The following is a 15,868-nucleotide window of genomic DNA, read 5'->3' as shown; positions in this document are numbered from 1 at the left end:
GGGCACAGTTCCACACCCTCCTCCAAATACTGCATGTGTGGTATGAAAGGAGCAGAGCACACCCAGCTTTCACATTTCTCCTTATGGCTAAACCATGACTTATTCCTTAGGATTACTTTCTTACTTTCGTTGTGCCTTACCCTTTCAAACTTGGAGTGAGGTTTTTTCACTTCCATTTATTTTCCTTTTTTTTTTTCTGGCCTTCTAGGAGCAAGGTAATACACCTTTAGCATTTTTATCCAAGTTTTTTATCTTTTGCTGAATGTTTTTTTGTGCCTTTATGGTTTTAGGTGTTGCATACATCAAACAGGTGGATATTCTCCCAAATTCAGGGACATGCACTGCTGTGGGATAGCATTACTGCGTTTGTTTGTCTATAGGTAAATCGTATGTGCAAGAAATATTCCAGCTGTAAAGATGTTATGGATAAAGCTCATAAGGAGCTGAAGAGAACTTCTTATCACATCTCTTAGTTTCGGCTTGGACATCAAATCTCTCATTTTCAGTGTCCTTTTCGTTGTTCCTCTGCCTCAAGGCAGAAAGGAAAAGGTGCTCATGAGTTGTGGCTCCCACACAACCGCTGGAATCCAGCACACTTTACCTTGCCCAAAATTCCTCAAGGACTCCTGGTCTTCTGAAGTCTTTAGAGAGATTTCTGGAGTGCTGAGCACATTTTTAGGAGCATGGTTAAGGAAAAGGGATTCCTTCTTCTTTCTTCTCATCAGCAGTCTAAAATATTACTGGCCAGATAGACTGACATCTACTGTACCAAGCTCCTCACAAATTCATACGCTTACTTTGAGGTGTTCCCATTTTCTTGGCCTTGGGGGATTTCAAGACTTCATCTGATCGTTCCATTCTTCCTCTCTTTCCCTTTTAACTTGTGGCACTGAATTTTCTTATGTGCACACTGTTCATGAGAAAACAACATTAAGCTCTTACATAGCAGACACTGCCTCGGTGATTAAATAATTAAATTGCCTGTTCTCTGCATGACCACCTACCCCCCTTCTTTATAGGGCCACTTTGTAAGAGCTTGGTTTGGTGGGAAATAGATGCTTAATCGGCTCCAGCAGGAGATTCTCACGGGGTAAAGGATTTATAGCCATTATTCCCTGTTGCCAAAGAAAAGCCGGGGCTGTGGACCTCGTTTGAACTTACAGGCTACATCCATGCCGCTCCTCTGTCCCTATGGGCAAGCGATCCAGCACTGCTTATGGTTATATGATTAAACTGTCTTCACTCCCCAAAACAAAGAACACTCACTGCCTCCTGAGAACAGCCCCTGGCCTGTGCTGTCCCCAAGCTGTGCCCAGGCATTGTCTGGGAGAGAGCTCAAGGCTGTGCCAGGGAGAGTATTAGCAATTAAACAGCATGGACATCAAATGATAGAGCTGGTATCCTTGCTCTGTTTATTTCACTAGCACAGACATAGCCAAGGTTTCACACGTACTGTCACCCAGCAGTTTCACCCGCACCTTGGCTTCTCACTCATCAATGCTGGGATCACCAGAGCTGGCTGCCAGGTACTCTCTCTCACAGAAGTATCTATCTGCCTTTGGCTTTCAGTCGCCTCTTGGGAACTCAGGGTGTGATTCCATGACATTTTAAAACAATGTGAGTCTGGACAGCTGTGGTCCTGCCCTCTCTCCCTAGGTTTGACTGTAAAGGCTTTCCTCAGCTTCTACTGAAATTAGTTGATTTCAGAATATTTATCTAGCATACAACAAAAGAGATACAACTGCAGTTTATCTGCAAGGCTGTGAGATTTTCTCCCTCTGCTTTTAATACAGGAGCTCAAGTGCCTATTGTTAATACCTCTTTCATTCCTCCCTCTTCACATGCACACTTTGCCCTCACATGTTTTAGTCCAGGTATTGATTTCACATGAATATCTTTAAGTCATGAATCTGGGTCATGCCCAGGAATTTGTAGTGGATTTTGACTCTTTCTCTCAGTCTCTCATATTTCACCACATTGACATAGTTATTCCGGGGAATGTTGCATTTTTGCCAAAATAGGAATCTCCACTTATTTTAACTTTCTGCATTTCATTTAAATTAGGTGCCGTGCTTTAATTTTGGTTGCTATTTTTTTTGCAACAGTAACTGTCTTTCTAGGTATCTGAACTATTCATCTATTTATCTAATCTAAGCCATTGACCTGGTTATATTAAGCCCATCAAGATAGCAGTTGTGTAGTTGTGTGATTGAGTAAATTTTTCTTACATTTGGCCTGATTCCGATCAGATCCTTTGTTCCCGTGTTTCTGAAATGCCTATAGCACTACCTTATAAATGGGTCACCAATACTTCCTCTGCCCTCTATTACGCTCCTCTGTTGAACTTTCCAGACCTGCTGGGTCTACCACAGTGAGCATGAGAGTCGCATAACTGGATATCTGCCTCATACAGTGCCATGGGATCCCTGTGCGCCATGTCCCAGCCACAGCAGTTAAGCAGCATTTATTTTCAGTTGTGGAATGGGCAGGAGGCCATTATTCATCAGGGGAGAACACTATTTTGTATAGTAATACCTGCTTCCCAGCTTCAGCCCCATTCTTCACCCCCAGGATGACTTTTTCCCTATGACCCAACACGTCGGACATGATCCTGACATATCTCCAGGTATAGCCCCACCCAAAACAGCAAATAGGCAGGACAGTATGCACCCACATTTTACTTTATGTGGTTATCTTGCCCTTACAGGATTTTCTTCTTTTCTTGGACTGAAAGTTCAGGGCCTGCTGGCACAACTTTAAAACTGGACATGGGCTGGCCCTGGCTATACCAGTATCTTCTGATTTGCCTCTAGCTCTGACCAAATCCCAAGGTTGCTCGTTTTGTTCTTCTGCTCCCATCTAATACACACACTTTTTTAGGGTCTAGATTACTAAAGTTGTGAAACTGGTCCTATATTTAGAATTATGATTTAAGCTGCTTTTATTATGTGCAATTGTTGTACACTAAGGAAGCACTAGTTTGTTTTTTTATAACGCTTCAGCATCATTATCTCTGAAGGGTATTAAAATATGCACTTGGCTACATTTATGATGTTTAATTGAACTTTTATTAGTTTTTTTTTAATGTATCCTCATAAAGCACCATACCACAGTAAGAAATAATGTTCAAGTGGAAGATTATGTAAATGAAGCAGAAAATGCTATAGTTTAGTATTTAGTTCATATAAAATATAAAAATTAGATGAAAAATGTGCTTTTGAATGCAGTTATAATTAAAATTGTATATTTGAGTCTCAGCTATACTGTACTCTGTAAATACCAGCAGTTGCGCTGAGTTTCAAGATTATGTTGCAGTAGATGCCGATAAATTACTGTACGAAGTAAGGCTTTTATTGATTCACTTTTTTTGATTCTCTTCCCCCTTTTTTACTGCATGAGTTTACGTTTTTGCAATTATCTGCTAAACTGGAGTAAATTAAATTCACAGAAGGTAGCAAAAGACAAAGGTGGCAGAGATGCACTGTAATGGCATACAGCTAAATAGGATGTTGAGGGAGAAACATACACACACTAGCATTTTACCTGGGTAATAGTAACACCACTCTCAGGAGCTCAACAGTCCGGAAACTCTCAAAGGCTGCTTCTGGAAAGGGAGTAATTACCATGCCCGCAGCCATCTCACCTCACGCTGGGATCCTGTGCAACATAACAAGCAATGGAAATGCTGTATTTCCTGCTGGTTTTCGACAAGCTCCCACAGAAAGTGGTGGCAACGCGAGTGAGAGAAATTCTGGACAGTAGCAGATTGTTTGATAAATCTCGTCCTGGATTCAGCCACAGACATGCTACTGAGGCTGCCCTTGTCAAAGTCATAAATGGTTTGAATACCACTGCTGAAAAGGAAGCCTGGCCTTGTTTGTACTATCAGATCTAGCCATGGGGGGGTTATTCTGTAAAAGGCTGGATTCTGTTGCAGTGCCTAGGTGACTGGCTAGCATTGACTGAGAATGCGTTGAACTGGTTCCAACAGTACTTGATTGCTTTCCCCAATCAACATAGTAAGGTAAATTCTCCTCGAGAGCAGCCAGTTTCACATAATGACACTTGATCCCAGGGAGAATTCACCAGCAGCCTGACTTAGTTGGCACTGATGCTTTACGCTCTTTCTCTTGCCTTTCAGAGAGATATATGAGATGCATTAGAGCAGTGTATTAGAACTCCTTTTTGGCTTTGTTGAAGAGGACTATATTTCTACAAGTACCAACAATCAGATATTCAGAAACAAAAGAGTTTTTTTGTGCAGTCAAAATTATTAATAGAGATAAAGCTCTTGTTTTTACCTGTTAATTTGAAGTCAGACTTCTTTAAAAATATTTTTTTAAATAGAGGCCTGAATTCTGTTTGTAAATCTGGAGTGACAGTGCTGACACCAACAGATACAGACAGTTGCAAATAACTTAAGAGGAGAATCAGACTCAATTGCCTGAAAACCAGAAGTCAGAGAATATCTTTCCGTCAGACTTCAGTTTATATTTATGACCAGCAAGCTTTTTACCCTAACAAAAAGACTCCAGTGCTAGTACCAATTTAACCCTGTGGAAATTTTCTCTATTCCCTGGCTTCTCAGGCTGTAGCGAGGCTGTGATCTGCAGAAGGATTGCAAACCTTAGACCAAAGACCTGAAAAGGGGTTTATCCTCAGACCTTTCTGAATCTCTTGTGTGAGGAAACAGATTTACTTCTCCTCAAGACACCTCTCAATAATATATCGTATCTGAAATTATCATGTAGTGAGATTACCTATAAATTCTTCAGTCCGAGGTTACCACCAATTTCTCTAAAGGGGCCAAGTTACAGAGGAAATTCGGTTGAACCTTAATGTTTGTAACAGATACGGGTTCTCAGTCACTGTAACTTAAGGGTCTGTAAAATCAGATTATGATTAATAGAGTATTCGTGAACTTCACAGATGCAAAATAAGCAGTATGCAAAAGAGCAATCCTCAGAACTTAATTTATGCATCAGCTTTTTCAGGTGTCTTCATATGTCCATGAACTGAGGTAACCTGCTGCCTTCAAGGAGCATACAGAAGAGAGGGGTTTATTTTGCTTCTTTGCTTCATAACATAATAATTTAAACTAGTATACTGGATTTAAAAAGACAAATGACTTTCATATACAACAGTGGGAACCTAAACAAAACTGATTTTGGGACCTTTCTTTCTCATTAAAAAATAAATAAATAAATAAATCGAAGCACATCCTTATTTTTTTCAAAAATAATATAAGAAATGCAGTTCTATGCAGTGTACATAAACGTATTAAATTTATAGAGTATTTCAGCTTTCCATTTTCACACATGTACATTTGCAATCTGAATTGCAAGTTTATTAGCATGCAGTGATCTAGAGAAGAATAGAATTGCATAGATAGCATAAACAGATCAGAATTTGACTTAACATGTTTATTAACACTATTGAACAAGCACTGTATAAGCAACTAGAAGAAAATATACCCAACCCATTTTTTCCTAATGAATCTTAATTTCTGTTAGGCATCCACTGATATGTAAATCAGTCTTGTATTTTTCCTACAAAAATATCTAAACGTTCCTACTGTGAATATATACACTTTGCTTAACAATGGTCTTTTAATAGCTTCTTTTTTATATTAGGCTTCCCCCCAAAACAATTGGCCTTAGTACAAACTGATGACTTCAATTTTTGCACATTGCATTATGCTATCCTATAGCAGGGCCCTCAAAGAAGGCCTCTTGGCTCGGTGCTGTATATGCCTACTGCTAATGCCTTCCTTGCTAAGCATACTGGAGAATAAATCCTTCCGCAAGTTGAAAACCATTTTGCAATTAACTTACTTATAAATAGACCATAATTACATTGTGTTATCTTGCTTTGTTTTTACAGCCTCTTCCCATGCTTCAAACAAGCAAATTATATATATAGTGCTGAGTGTCATATGGGAGGGTATATTGCAAAGGATACATTTTAATGATCTGAATTTGAAAGGATCGTGTAAAGGTTCATCACTTTGATTATTTCAGAGAGCTGAGACCACTGCTTTGTTGATTTGCTCTGCTTTGCTTTGTTTTCTGTCTCTTCGTAGTAAACTATCTTACCTGGGTCATTTCACAAGACTTAGAGAGACAGGACATCAATTTTTAAGAATTCTTTCAATGGTTCTGAAAACATAGCTATTTTTCCACATCAGACTAACACTGTTGCAATGTCTATTATTTCATAATTGACCAAAATCAAATCCAGATGGTTTGTATTATTAAGATAATGTTAGCATCTTGCTGGGTACAGAAAGTATTTGCAGCTGTAGTAGGTTATGAGATACTGGGACACAAACCTGTCTTTAGTCCCCTTTCTGACCTACCAGCTACAGTAAGCTAGGGAGAAATTCCACTCTAAGGGAGAACATTTTAAAGAAAGATGGAAAAAAGGAAATATTTTTCTTTGTATCAAGCTTCTTAGGGCAGACGTCATTCAAAATTATCCAGACTTCAAATTTTATTTCTATCTAATGATATTTAGCCTTCCTTTTCTTCAAAATAGGGTTATGACTAACCTTCTGTGATACAATTAAATCTCCTTGAAACTGTGTGCATGTAAGTAGATGGAAACGGACTAAGTAGACACATTAGCAAATACCCTTATTGTCTCAAATAAGTATTCATGGCTGTCCTCTTCTGTTGAGAGGCTCCTCCTTGTTCCCACTAATCTGTTATGGATCTAAAAGTGTTCTTACTGCTGTCAGCAAGAATTTTTGATTCATACATCCCATTTTTATATCTGTATCTTCTCTGACTCACACAAAAATGTTTTTAAATAAACATGCTGAGAAATCCCAATAAAAAAAAAAATAGTTAGGATTGCTAAGTGCATAATACTGTATTTTTGATGAAACCAAGCACTTAAAATCATGAATAGCAAGAACATCACTATTCATTCTGTGAATACTCTGGAATATATCTCATTTTCACTAGAAGGGCAAAGGGATAACTCTCTAAGCATTTCTAAGAAAAGGCTAAACCTTCTCCAAGGATAAACCTTCTCCTCAGAGTGACAAGGAGTTTGCCTCCAAGAACATGGAGATACTGTCTCCCACAACATCCTCGTAGGCAAGCTCAGCAAGTGCGGGATAGATGAGGGGCCAGTGAGGTGGATTGGGAGCTGGCTGGATGGCAGAGCTCAGGGGGTTGTGCTCAGCGGTGTTGGAGTGATCAGCAGTCCAGCTGGAGGCATCCCCAGGGGTCAGGACTGGGCCCAGTCTTGTTCAACTTACACATCAGTGACCTGGATGAAGGGACAGAGCACCCTCAGCAAGTTTGCTGGTGGCACAAAGCTGGGAGGACTCCCTGATACCCCGGAGGGCTGTGCTGCCATTCAGAGGGGCCTGGACAGGCCAGAGGGCTGGGCCGAGAGGAACCTCATGAAGTTCAACAAAGGCAAGGGCAGGGTCCAGCACCTAGGGAGGAATAACCCCGTGCACCAGTACAGGCTGGGGGCTGGCCTGCTGGTCCTGGTGGACAGCAGGTGAACCATGAGCCAGCAATGGGCCCTTGTGGCCAAGAAGGGCAATGGTGGCCTGGGGTGCATTAGGAAGTGTTGCCAGCAGGTCGAGGGAAGTGATCCTGCCCCTCTACTCATCCCTGGTGAGGTCACACCTGGAACATTGTGTGCAGGTCTGGGCTCCCCAGCACAAGAGAAATATAGGGCTCTTGGAGGGAGCCCGGGGCGGGGGGGGAGCTATGAAGGTGACTGGGGGACTGGAGCATCTGTCATAGGAGGAGAGGCTGAGATAGCTGGGACTGTTCAGCTTGGAGAAGAGAAGACTGAGAGAGGGTCTCATCAATGTGTATAAATATCTGAAGGGATGGTGTCAAGATGATAGGGCCAGGCTCTTTCCAGTGGTGCTCAATGACAGGACAATAGGCACTGGGTACAAATTGTAACACGGAAAGTTCCAGATGAATATGAAGAAACACTTCTTTACTGTGAGGGTGACAGAGCACTGGCACAGGTTGCGCAGAGAGGTTGTGGGGGTCTCCTTCTCTGGAGATACTCAAAACCCTCCTGGATGTGATCCTGCACAATGTGCTCTAGGTGACCCTGCTTGGCAGGGGGGTTGGACCAGATGATCTCCAGAGGTCCCTTCGAACCTCAACCATTCTGTGTGATTCTATTAAGGATATGACAGTAACCACAGTATATGCTGAGAAGAACCAGAGCACACTTTGGCTGAGTATTATAAGGAAGGCGATGTCCCACACCTAGGAGACTGGAAGAATCTGTGAGGTCAGGAAATGTGAAAACTATTATGAGAGGTTTGAACTTAAGATGTTAGGTTATGTACTGAAATGACATGGCAAATGGCTCTCTTCACAGTGATTGAGAAAGGCACAATAAAGAGAGCTTATGGGAGGATGTGAAGAAACCTGCCTCAACCATGAGGAGCTCACTGGGGTATTGCCAAGGAGACATCAGTTTGTGTTTGCAGTTTGAACAGAAGTGGATAAGTCTGGATCAGAAAGGGACTTGTGAATTTCAGCAAGAGGTAGCAGCTGAATTTGTGCCCTACAGTCAGTAGGTCAGGTAGGCTAAGAAAGGGATGGAGACTCCGAGATTTATTCGAGGAGAAATCAATGGAGAATTTGGCACGAGCAACACCAGTGGCATGCAGCAGGCAGCCTAGCACTGAGTCACAGATGAACTCAGAAGTAAACAGCACTCTCAGCATGCTTACAGATAAGAGGGAGAAGGGGGATGAGATGGTAGCTGCGGAGGCAAGCAGACTCAGTGTGTATTTTCGAAGTGGAGACATTAAACACACACTTGTTTTGAGAGGAGGGAGAAGCCGAGGCAAATGACAATGTACAGAGAGGAGTAGAAAAAGAGGTAAGCAAACACAAGGGAGAGGAGAAGATGGAATAACTCGTTCCGCTTAATGCTTGCATCCATTTGGCAGATCAAAACTGCACTAATTTGGGAAGCAGTTTATATAATCCATAAAATGCATTTTATTAGCTTTTTTTGCTTTGAATCACTGACTTCTAAAGAATGAGAACAGCCATAAATGCTATTGTCTCCACAGGCAACAATTTGAAAATATAAGATGCACGGTTACATGATAAGTGTATTTTCTTCATAAAAAGTGTTTGCAAATCAGGTTTAAAATAAGGGAAAAATAACTTGAAAATATTCTGCACTTCAGAAAATAATAAAGTGTCTTCTTATTTTCCCCTGGTAGGCCACGCAATGCAGATTACTTTATGCAGGAAGCTAAACGGAAGAAGCATAAAGCAGATGCAATGGTGAGAACATTTTCTTTCCAGTTATGTTGCTCCAAATTATTTTTGTAATGCAGTTTCTTCATCAGTGCAGTATTGCTGGGGTAATTATAAAATCTATTATAAGGATGGCTAGGCTTGTTAAATTAAGAAATGTTTATATAATCAAATGTTCATAGCCCAATAAACTATGACTTAACAAATAATGACTTACTGAGATAAAGGCCTGGATAAATAAAACTTTCCATTTATTCCTTTGCTTTAATTAGTAACTATGGTAATAGAGACTGTATAAGGTATCCACATACCTATCTTCTCAGTTTAACGAGCTGGTTAGGCTCTATAATTTCATCCCAAATTTGGTCTGGTGCCTGAGGAATTTGCCCTTTTTTAAAATGCTTTGTATCTCCGGTGCCAAAAGAATCCTAGTTTCATGACAGACCTTCCATAACACAATCAGAATCACACAAGGCGTCTGTTTAACCCTAGAGGAACATGTTTCATACACAGGAGTGCTGCAACAAACAAGTTCTTGATCCTAGCTTTGACCTGTCTAAAACCATAGCCAGAAAGACCCTCTTGAAAAAGGGGAACTTGGGGCTATATGAAGCACTAAAGTGATCCTCTTCTTTCCAAAGAAAAGGGTTCAATGAAGTACACAGTGCTCCAGGATAGCTCTGCTTAGCCTTCTCTTAGCTTTCTCCAATGCTGTGTTTGTCTACCACTACGAATAAGCTAGCACAGCATTAAAAATGCCAGGCTTCTGACATGACAGAGAGATGCAATATATGGGGTGGAACCCTGCATGAGTATGGCTATTTTGCAGGAAGGGGTAGCTGCAGTCCTGCCTTGCTCTGTTAGACGCTTTGTGGTCACAGGAGAAGGAAAGAAGAAAGGTAGCTCACGCCCTGTTTCTTCACCTCCTTTTCTCAGTTGTGCAGAGTACGAAATGGCTAAGGAGGCAGAACTGGGCCCTTAATTTAGGACACTAACACAGAGTTTTACACTTTACCTGAGTTTATTAGCACAAATTTCCATGGTTTATTCAGCTCCGTATTACTTTAAAGCGAGTCTTAAATCAGAAAATATTGTGGAGAAGTACAAATGGTACATTTTAGTGTGTTGCTTTAAACAGAACAGAAAAAAAATCACTTAATATGCAAAGTAAATTCTGTCTTAGCCTGAAGAGAAATGTTTTTATGGTAGACTCCCAGAAATAGGAGGTACAAGCATTATTCTCTGCTCTGCCACAAATTTGCTGCATGAAAGTCACTTAGGCACAGTTTAAACAGCCTCCCATCAGAGTCAGGTGATTGAAATATCCTTCACATTCAGCCTTCCTTCACAGCGGACCAGCACCTTACTTACACCTTCTGAATCGCTCTTTGCAGGTACTTCTTCTGCCTCCTTAACTGTGTAGGGATCCTGGAGGAAAATGGCAGCACTTTGAATCACCTTGCTGGGCTCAATACCTCCTCTTTTGGCTCTGCAATACCTAATATAGGCACTTAGAGTGAGCAGCCTGAAAATGACTCTAAGTCTCTCTGCTCCTTAGTCCCCCATCTGTGAAATTGGGATAATAGCACTTCCACCCGCACAAGAACGTCAGGGAGAGAAATATAATAAAAAGTTTGTGAAGTTCTCCGGTATGATCGCAATGGGAGTCATATAAGAACCTAAAATAGATTGAAGCCAGTGTGCCATTCCAAACTTACTATTTAAAATCTTTATCCCTTAGAAAAGAATAAGGTCCATTAACCTTTCACTGTGTGCATCAGATTTCAACCAAATGCATCCAGTCCATTAATGGGCTTTATGTACCGCAGGAGTTCTGACTGAAGGAAAGACAAGTCAGGACAAAGAGGTAATAGTATGATTCATCCCTATCCACATCAAAAATGAAATTCTGAGAGCAGATAAGTGGTGTGTAAGTGTACACATATGAACGTTATGTGCACATATGCATATACACTATCATTGAGGTCATACATGTATATATATCTGTTTAAGCACACAAATACACACACAAAGTATGGAAAACAGGAGAAGAAACGGGGCAAGAAAGAAGGATGTCAGGAGAAGCTAAGGGAGCAGAGCAGTCCCTGAAAGAAAAGAGGGATACAGAAAGCAAAATCCGAACAAGAGGTCAAGCAGTGCTGAAAATGGTAGGGATAAAGAAGAAATGAGGACAGAGATGAGCCTTTGAATAAAAGAATGTTAGTAGTCAAACTGTTTAATTCTGATTCTCTTAGTTGAAGATATTAAATACCTTTCTTTGTTGACTGATGAAAGACTGCATTTGCAAAGAGGTGTGAAACTGTTTTTACTGGTAATGATGCTTGAAAAGCTGGGGCAAAAGGCCTGGTAGTCAGTTCATGGAATTCCCAGCACTGGAAGATCTTTGACAAACATCTGCCAGGAATGCCTTAGGCAGAGTGTATCCTTCTTTGGACAGAAGAGTGTGGACCAAATAACATCTCATAGCCTTTTTCAGCTCTGCTTTCTGTATCTTATGATTTTCAGTGATGCACAGATTTTGATGGGCTTTAGCTTTCTCATAGGAAAACTTACGAATCTGAAGATATACTCTCTTGTGTCAAGTTTATAATTCATATTGAGAAAATCCCATCAAATGTAACCATATCTTGATGATTACACTATTTCTCTGTGTCCTTATTTTTTCCCTCTAGGTGGAAAAGTTTGGAAAGGCACTGAATTATGCAGAAGCAGCATTATCGTTTATTGAGTGTGGAAATGCAATGGAACAAGGCCCAATGGAATCTAAATCCCCCTATACAATGTATTCAGAAACAGTTGAACTCATCAGGTAGGAAGGGAGGAGATGACTGCAGGGGTTACTCTGTTTGTGCAAACATGCTCACCTACATCATCACATAATTCCCTAGATACAGTAAAAGGGGAGAACTGAGGGCCTCCCAAGTGCCTGGTCAGTCATATGTAACATGTATGGATTTTCTGTGGTTTCAGTGGAAATTAAATTAGGAAACCGTGTAGAATGCAAAATAAACAAAGCTTTTCATATTACTTGAGTTGCAAATTACTTCAAGAGTTTCAAGATATAAGTCCTGTGCTCCTCAAAAGTGGAAAAAACTGCTACATAATAGTAAAACACTCATGGAGTAGTAATTTGCAAAATGTTGAAACATGTTTCAGACTGCAGTTTAATGGTTACCTGAAAGAAGAAGTGAACAGCGGTAGAAAAATGGACGTTTGAGGTCCATTTGGTGTGTGTGCTCCCACTGTAGACAGTGGAGTCCTGACAGCAGTCCAGCTCTCACTCAAGCAGACCCCTACATTGATCAGCTGCATGGCTCTCCAAATAGGACAGTCTAGAGTTCAGTCCGACCTGCAGTCCCTATGAGGAAAGTTTCTGTCTCGTAAGTTCTTTCCTCCATTACACTTAGTACCAGTAGTTACCATTACTGACAGCTCTGGCAGAGGAAAAAAAAAAAAGGTCAAAATCATCCCAGTATCTGAGATGAGACTGGGAGAGAGAGTCCATGAGAGAGAGTCCAGCCACACTAGCAGAAAAAGCTGTACTGTCAGTGACCATGGCATAATTCCTCAGGACAGTCAACCATGCAGGTCTCGTCAGCACTAAGTCCATTGAAATTAAAACAGTTTATTTCTTAATCATATTCATAATGAAGCAAAGCTCCTAAAACAATTGCATTCTTTTGGACTTAGTGTTGATGCGATGATTTTCTCACATATGTTAACAATTCCATTGGCATTTTATTCCACTTAGGGCTGTCTTCTCATGCATTTCAGTGGATTGAGGCCAGCTTTCTAACTGGAAGGTTATTAAACAAAATAATTTATTTTTTTCAGTAGGAGAATAGTACAGTGCATCTCTGCATTTCTTCCCTTCTTTTTTTCAATACTTGCGCCATCACAGGCAGAGAGCTCTTTCTTTGTCTGCCCTGTCTTTTCTCATGATAGCAAATATATGGTCCTAACTCTGGAAATGAATTTTGCTTGCAGATCCATAGCTTTCAATAATGTGTGTAGCTGTGGTTGTGTTGTAGTGTGAATTGCTTTTGATCTCACTTGCTGTGCAGCTCAGAAAAATATACTAGGTTTACCAGGTATGCCTGTTAAAACAAAATGTTCACACTGAATCTTTGCACGGGTATCAGGATTAAAGTTTGAAAACAAAGATAAGAAAAACCACAAGCAGCTAATTATAGGGAACAGGTATTTTTCTGGAAGCAAGCCCAGAAGCGCTGTGTGTTGTCCTAACCTTGCCCATTGTTCAGGTATTCAGCTGGAAGCCAAGATTTCCAGAAACTAATTTATGATTGCATAGCACATACACTCTTGAAACAGCAGTGCTACCTCTGTGGATGTTTAATATTTATAGAATTTGAATGTAATGTCATATGAGCAAAAATAGCTCCGAGCCACATGTTCCCCCTCTGCTGTGCTCTGCTTGGAGGTGCAAATCTAGGTAGACGCGTTCAGAATTGGCAGGGTGAGGGCAGCACCAGCTTCAAGGCAGGCTGTCGTCTGCCTTCGAACACTGTGAAAACCTTCCTGCATGAACTCCGTGTAACCGGGCTCCACGGCAGCGGAGGTTATTGTGGCAGGACAGCACCACGAGCCAGGAAGCAACACTTTGCCCTCTGGGCTGTACTGACGGATGGTCAGGGGAATTACTGCTGTATAAGGGGTGCAGGGAGGTACTGTTCGTGGCAAAACAGCTCCAAAACACAACCAGAAAAGGATATGTGTGTTTGGTAACTTCAGCAAATACTTGTAAGGGGGCAGCTCGAATGACATCGGTCAGCACAGCTCTCTCAGGAGCTGATTGGTAATATAAAGCTGTCTCAGTTAACTCACGTTGGCTTCTTTCCTTTTGCTCAAGGTACGCAGTGAGACTAAAAACCCACTCAGGCCCCAACGCCACGCCAGAAGACAAACAGCTGGCAGCATTATGGTTAGTAGATCAAGATTTCCTCAAAAGGCTCTTCTGCAGTGAGCCAGTTCTTGAAAATCAGATGCTGGACGCAGCCAGATAGGATTATGTTGTCTATTGAAACAAAGAGAGTACTTTCTGCTCCGGGAAGGTCCAGCCCTTGTATCCCTGTAGCGGGTCTGCATTCTGTCTCTGTAAATAAGCAATTCGTACTTATTGACTGTGACAGATCAGCTATGGTACATCAGCGTAATTAATTTTTAAATGCCTGATGGTTTGTTGTTTTTATGAGTGATGTACTTTTGTGCCAATAGTTTGGTAATTTTTTTGTGGCTGACATTTTAGGCTCAATAATCGTAAATTATATTTACATTTCATGAAGAGAGATACGGTGATGGTGATAATTAAACCTCTTGGATTACCTTTTAAATTGAGAGTTCTGGATATACGCAGGCACCTTAAATTCTATAGGGTGGTTGCTGATTGGTAGTAAAATGCTAAAATGTTATTAAAATCAAATTTTAATTTAATATCTATGTAGTTAATACATAAAATACCTATTACATGGTTACTGATTCTCAGTAAGTGGGCATTTACAATCAACAAGTGTGTTTTTAACATCTATTAACCATCTGTTAAAAAATCCAAATTAAATGCATCTTTAGCCTCCAAAAATAAAGAGTCCTAATTAATCAGCTGTACAAAAAAGAACAAAATATTCAGAGGTGTTCATTTCTTTTAAATGCCCTTCGTCACGGGTCTCCTGTGTGATTAGGAGGAGCACAGAATATGCGAATGGAAATTGCTTTAAAAACACTTAGGTGGGGAAGGAAGGAAGGAAGGAAGGAAGGAAGGAAGGAAGGAAGGAAGGAAGGAAGGAAGGAAGGAAGGAAGGAAGGAAGGAAGGAAGGAAGGAAGGAAGGAAGGAAGGAAGGAAGGAAGGAAGGAAGGAAGGAAGGAAGGAAGGAAGGAAGGGAAAAAGAAAAAAGAAAGAAAGAAAGAAAGAAAGAAAGAAAGAAAGAAAGAAAGAAAGAAAGAAAGAAAGAAAGAAAGAAAGAAAGAAAGAAAGAAAGAAAGAAAGAAAGAGAAAAGAAAGAAAAAGAAAGAAAGAACAGAAAAAGAAAGAAAAAGAAAGAAGAGAAGAGAAGAGAAGAGAAGAGAAGAGAAGAGAAGAGAAGAGAAGAGAAGAGAAGAGAAGAGAAGAGAAGAGAAGAGAAAAGAAAAGAAAAGAAAAGAAAAGAAAAGAAAAGAAAAGAAAAGAAAAGAAAAGAAAAGAAAAGAAAAGAAAAGAAAAGAAAAGAAAAGAAAAGAAAAGAAAAGAAAAGAAAAGAAAAGAAAAGAAAAGAAAAAAAAGAAAAAGCAGAGACCACCCGCATGTGCCCGCACCTGTGAAGGTGACAGAGGCAGCTCCGAGGACGGGGAGGCCGCTGCCAGGCCGCCTCCATCTGCTGAGCAGAGGCTGTCCTCCAGCGGCGAGCGGCTGCAAGTCACCGGCTGCCGGCGGCGGAGAGAGCCTGGAAGGGTTTTTTTGGAGAGCCGCTTGCCCGGCGGGGTGGTTTGGTGAGGTCTGGGCAGCTCCTGAAGGTGGGGAGCAGGGCACAGCCCCGCGCTGCCTGACTGGAGCCGCCCAGCGATTCAGAGACCCGATATCGCTTTT

General features: G+C 41.0%; 1 protein-coding gene across 3 annotated transcripts in view; it reads left to right on the top strand.

Annotated features, from left to right (window-relative positions):
• Positions 1–15,868, top strand: part of AFF3 (ALF transcription elongation factor 3) — a 336,736-nt gene that overhangs the window by 304,921 nt on the left and 15,947 nt on the right. For all 3 annotated transcript variants that reach the window (XM_083821502.1, XM_083821501.1, XM_083821503.1), the window contains exons 15-17: positions 9,233–9,296; positions 11,963–12,099; positions 14,161–14,232. In XM_083821502.1, the coding sequence (XP_083677628.1) occupies positions 9,233–9,296; positions 11,963–12,099; positions 14,161–14,232 (273 nt within the window). The remainder of the gene's footprint in view (positions 1–9,232; positions 9,297–11,962; positions 12,100–14,160; positions 14,233–15,868) is intronic.

This window comes from Anser anser (genome assembly GCF_964211835.1).
Source record: "Anser anser genome assembly, chromosome: 1".
NCBI classification, from domain to species: domain Eukaryota; kingdom Metazoa; phylum Chordata; class Aves; order Anseriformes; family Anatidae; genus Anser; species Anser anser.
The sequence above is the reverse complement of the archived record's forward strand: the minus strand, read 5'-3'. Positions and strand labels throughout refer to the sequence as shown.